The sequence below is a fragment of the Perca fluviatilis genome, chromosome 11, assembly GCF_010015445.1.
Source record: "Perca fluviatilis chromosome 11, GENO_Pfluv_1.0, whole genome shotgun sequence".
NCBI classification, from domain to species: Eukaryota; Metazoa; Chordata; class Actinopteri; order Perciformes; family Percidae; genus Perca; species Perca fluviatilis.
The window spans coordinates 24,936,959-24,942,309 of NC_053122.1; the positions used below are offsets into that span (position 1 = coordinate 24,936,959).

At 42.4% G+C, this 5,351-nt stretch overlaps 1 protein-coding gene across 1 annotated transcript; it reads left to right on the top strand.

Annotated features, from left to right (window-relative positions):
* Positions 1 to 2,921, top strand: LOC120568131 (inner ear-specific collagen-like). Its single transcript, XM_039815412.1, has 5 exons — positions 1 to 329; positions 440 to 896; positions 1,327 to 1,416; positions 1,564 to 1,635; positions 1,822 to 2,921. Exons 1-5 carry the CDS (start codon positions 81 to 83, stop codon positions 2,694 to 2,696), a joined length of 1,743 nt encoding a protein of 580 aa, XP_039671346.1. The 5' UTR covers positions 1 to 80; the 3' UTR covers positions 2,697 to 2,921.
* Positions 2,922 to 5,351: the final 2,430 nt, after the last annotated feature.

Here is a 5,351-nt window from a genome sequence, read left to right on the forward strand (position 1 = left end):
TCGTGTGTAACCATATATTTCCGCTGTTTGTGTACAAAGCAAGCATGTGTGCGAACAACACTTAAGCTGTGTGTGCACTCATGGGCCTTGGAATCTTATCCCATATCACAAAGAATAAAGTCTTGCCTTGTATACAACCTGCTTTATTTCACATCCCTCAGGAGTCATATAATCTGTTCTTTCCAGCCCACCTACCTCATAATAACCCCCGGTGTTCTTTCCCTTGTTCTCTATTCGGGCTACCGGGCCAATATAAGGAAGCAGGCAGCCTACATCAATCAGTAGTTGGAGCGGATGGAGTGAAAAGTCAACGCCATTTCCATCAGCAGGTAAACGAACTTGTCGCTTTATTATGCATCGTAAAAAACGCGTGGTACAATAGAAAAAAGCCCTGCACCTGTATCTATATTCTTCAAACTTCCACTCTTTTCCCTTACAGCTTATTGTAGCCCTCAGTATGCCTTTCGTTCGCTTAGTTTTCCTGACCACTGTCCTTGTGGTACTGATGGCCGTGCTGGCCTCCAGTGCCCGAACCACACGCTGGCCCAAACCTCAGACCACCAAGAAGCCCCCTCGAGCTGGGAGCAGCGGTGGACGGACCACCACCACGACCCCATCCCCTTCCAGCAGCGTGCACACAGATGAGACAACTGAGGTTACGACGGGCGCTTACTCCCTGTCCCCTACAGACAGCACCACCTACTCCAGTGACACGTTCTCCACTGAGTTCCACACCGATGCCGTAGTGCCCCCCGGGAACGCCCTTGGAAACTATACCCTTGACTACAATGAATGCTTCTTCAACTTCTGTGAGTGCTGTCCGCCAGAGAAAGGCCCCGTAGGGCCCATGGGAGAGAGAGGGCCACCGGGACCACAAGGAGAGAGGGGCCCGCTAGGTGAGATGGGTTATCATTTGCAGGAAAAATTACCTTTTGGAAGTCAAAATTTGTACTCCATCATACTCCAGGGTTTTCCCTGCCATTATAAGGCTAAGGTGCAGCAGCCAAGCCATTTTGGGCACCACCTAAGCTGAATATACTGTATGTAACTGAATGACTTTTCTCAGATCTAATGATTGTAGTTGGTCCCCAGGTTTGACTTTAAGCATTTTGAATGTTATTTATTTACTATCTCCTCTCGTTTTTCCAACGTTTTAAACACAGACATGGTAACAATAATGGTCAAAAAGTATGTGAAATTACATTTTTTCTTTAGTTTAAAAACAGATCATTTTCTTGAGGGAGGACCCCTAAACCCCTCACCAAATTCGTGCACCCAAGTCTTCCACAAATGTAGGGAAACGCTGTACTCTGCTCTGTTTTCCAGGGTTACCAGGAGAGAAGGGAGACACAGGACTCAGAGGACTTCCAGGACCAGCAGGACTACCTGGAGCCAATGGACTCAATGGCGACATAGGTACAGCGGGGCTTAACATCAGGAGAGTTTTTGATTGCATCTCCGTTTCTGTCTATCTATCCCTCTCTCCTTTTTTGCAAAACGCTGTCCTGTATAAGTACGTTGTGGATGTCATTTTCTACGCTTTATTTATCAAAACTACCACAGGTGACAAAGGTGATCAAGGACCCATGGGTCTTCCTGGTGCACCTGGGATCCCGGGAAAACCAGGAGAGAAAGGTAGAAATCTCAGAAGAAATTGTATAGATATTACTGTAGGCCATCTCTCTTACTGAATTAGATTAGATTAAAATATGTATACGTACACACTTTAAACATGTGTCAATGTATATTACTATTTAAAAAAATGAATGCATTCTAATTAAAACATGTATTATGTGAATGTAACCTCTCTACCTACTATAGGTGATCCGGGCCCCAGAGGAGAGAAAGGCGAACGTGGCTTCAGTCTGAAAGGGGACCCGGGAGAAAGAGGAGAGCCTGGCCTGAATGGGACTAAGGGCAGCACCGGGCCTATGGGTCCCCCTGGGTTAGCTGGGACAAAGGGTCCGAAAGGTGAACAGGGACCTATAGGCGACTGTTTACCAGGCGAGAAAGGGGATGTGGGTGAGCGTGGGCCCCCTGGTCCGAGAGGTGAGATGGGCCCCCCAGGAGTAAATGGAACTGATGGTGCCAAGGGAGAGAGAGGGGAGCCAGGGCCTCCGGGAGGGAAGGGGGATAACGGTGCCAGAGGGCCCCCAGGACTTCCGGGAGGGAGGGGCATAGCAGGGCTGAGAGGAGAAAGGGGAGCCAAAGGTGGGCGTGGGCCCCGGGGCCCTAAAGGCCCACCAGGTGAGAGTGTGGAGCAGATTCGCTCTGCCTTCAGTGTGGGCTTGTTCCCCAGCAGGTCCTTCCCTCCGCCCGGCCTACCTGTGAAGTTTGATAAGGTGTTTTACAACGGGGAGGGGCACTGGGACCCAACAATCAACAAGTTCAACGCCACATACCCGGGGGTCTACTTATTCAGTTACCACATCACCGTGCGCAACCGGCCCGTACGTGCTGCCCTAGTGGTTAACGGGGTACGGAAGCTGCGGACTCGAGATTCTCTGTACGGCCAGGACATCGATCAGGCGTCCAACCTCGTGCTGATGCATCTGACTGAAGGCGACCAGGTGTGGCTGGAGACGCTGAGAGACTGGAATGGAGTTTACTCCAGCAGTGAGGATGACAGCACTTTCTCTGGCTTCTTGCTTTACCCAGACCCGAAGAACAAACCTACTGACGTGGAAAACTTGTGACTGCAACCTTTGTCCTTTAATCAGCCATGAGTGTAACTTCTTGTAGACACTGCACAACCTTCAGCCTATTGCACTGCCCTGTCAAATTATCTTGTGATTCAGCTACATGCATCTGCTTCGGTATCTGCTCACTGCTGTCGTGCTAATCAAACCAAATGCTTTGCCTGCCTTGCTATATTTGGAGATGGATGAGGCTTGATTATACTGCTGTATGTAACACTTCAGTTCTTTGTAACAATGCATTAAAAATGTCTATGCTTGAAATGGATGACCCTTGAGTTTTATTTATTTAGAACCAGAACTAAACGCTAATTCATAAGCCATTAGTCATTGCAATTAGAATAGATAAGCTCTGTGTCAGTGAGGCCAATACAAATTTGGAAACAACTGAAGTAAATAATGCATAATTGCATTTGGTTCCCACTAGAGGGTGTAAGGTGTCCAAGTTATGTAAAGAGGTATTGGTAAATGCAGCGATCAGTGCAGAGAAAGTTATAAAAAGGTTGCAGACAATAAATTAGAATGGGATGTTCCAAAAGAAAACAATGTAAGTTCACAAAAAACAAATTAAGACTCAACATGTGGGGATAGGAGATAAATACTTGAGCCTTTAATTTAATGCAGATGCCACTCACACAGCAGGATGGTAAAGCTAATTCTTGCGGACTCTCGTACACAATTTCTCACTCCCACTTAATCACCAGAACTTTCAGAGAGTTTCAGTTAATTTTGTGAGTTTGGTCCATGGGGATTCACTGGGCCTGTAAGGCAACCCAGTACAGAAAGAATGAAATCCTGATTATCGGGAAAGATTCAAGGCCGTGGTGAAGGTGATTCAGACCCTCAGGTACACATTAGACTGATATGGGTTTTAGAAAGCATCACACAGAAGCGGATGCAACTAAAAAGATAATGCTCACATTAACATTACATACCCATAATAACAGATTAGATGCCTCAGCACCAAATACAGACGATAGCCCCCAGCAGCAGAGAGAGGAGAGAGAGAGAGAGAGAGAGAGATGAGTGCACTATAAATTATACTCTGGTATACTCACACTGTACAATGAAAAATAGCCTTGACTTTTACAAATGCTTTATCTCATTAGACTCTAAACAGTCAAGACCTCTCTCCAGATTAAAATGATAATGACTCCTTTTCCTGTACACAACTGCAATCCATCCGGAAGATAAATTGCATTTAGTAGTTTTGTTTCTCTGAGAGGTTACTGAGACATTTTAATGCTGTGATGTATTTGTTAAAAAGACAGCAGGGAGACTGCGTCTCTACATTTAAAATAGTTTAGTGTTATAAAATTATTACATTTTCACAGAAACACAGAAACATTTGTCTAACTTTGCCAGAAATCTCCAACAATTGTAATAGAATATATTTTATCACTGGAAATCTATATATCTCAATCTTACATGTAAAATAACTAAACCTTATAAGAGAAATATTGTTAATATTGAATAATATCAATATTGTTATGTATGTATTAGGCTGCTTTTTCAACAAAAAGGTGCGCAAGACAAGATTAAAATTCCTATAAAATGAATAATTAAGAAAAATTAGAGTGACTAAATCTACATTGCTAATTTATCTCTACATTTATAACCAGAATATTTTGGTGTTTTTTTGTTTTTGAGATGTCAATAGAATAAGAGATAGACTTGGTTATAATATTCTGTTATCATGTTTGATGTTGTGTATTTAAGGAAAAATCAATTATGAATTCACAATATTTCTTCTTCATTATTCTCCAAGTCCATCTCACACACTGATTGTTAAATTACAATAAAGAAATAAATTGGACCTACATCTGAGAATGTTATATTTCATTTGCCTTCATTTTACAATGCACTTCAGAGTTGTTAGCATGTATGCATGTCTCATTAATTTGTATACAAATCTGCACAAGACTTGCAGTTTTTCTTTGTATTCATGAACGGAGAATTCAACATTCAACTTCAACATGGGGGAATTATATTTTGAATTACGTCCAAACAAACATACTCACACACACACACACACACACACACACACACACACACACACACACACACACACACACACACACACACACACACACACACACACACACACATACACTGTTTGTTAATGTGTGTGTTTTATGAAGGAATAATTAAAAAGCAGGAGCTTTTTTCTTCCAAATCGAAAGTGTAAGATCTGGAGTGGAGTATGGTTCTAAAGTCAAATGAAAGATGAATTAACCCAGATTAATACTAGTACTCTGATGTGATATGTGAATTTTGCATAATAGTTAAAAAAAAAAAAAGTGCCACTCTGGAATGAGTTAGATAGTAACTAAAGGTTGGAATGATTTAATTTGTTAGCTGAGTTTGGGTCTTTTGTAAGCTAACAAATGTCTCTCAAATGTAGAAACATTATTGATTGGGGGAAAAAGAACATTCTGGGAGTTTTGAAAAGTTAACTTTAATTAAGGGCATATGTAATATTTTATGAAGAATAGTAAACAGAAACATAACACTGAAACCTGTTAAAGAGGAAAGCCTAGAATTGCATCTCCATCTACTGGTGAAGGACATACATTTACCTCAAATGTCCACTATATTTATGTTTGCTGTTAGTGGTGATGATGATGATGGTGGTGTGTGTGTTTGTGTGTGTGT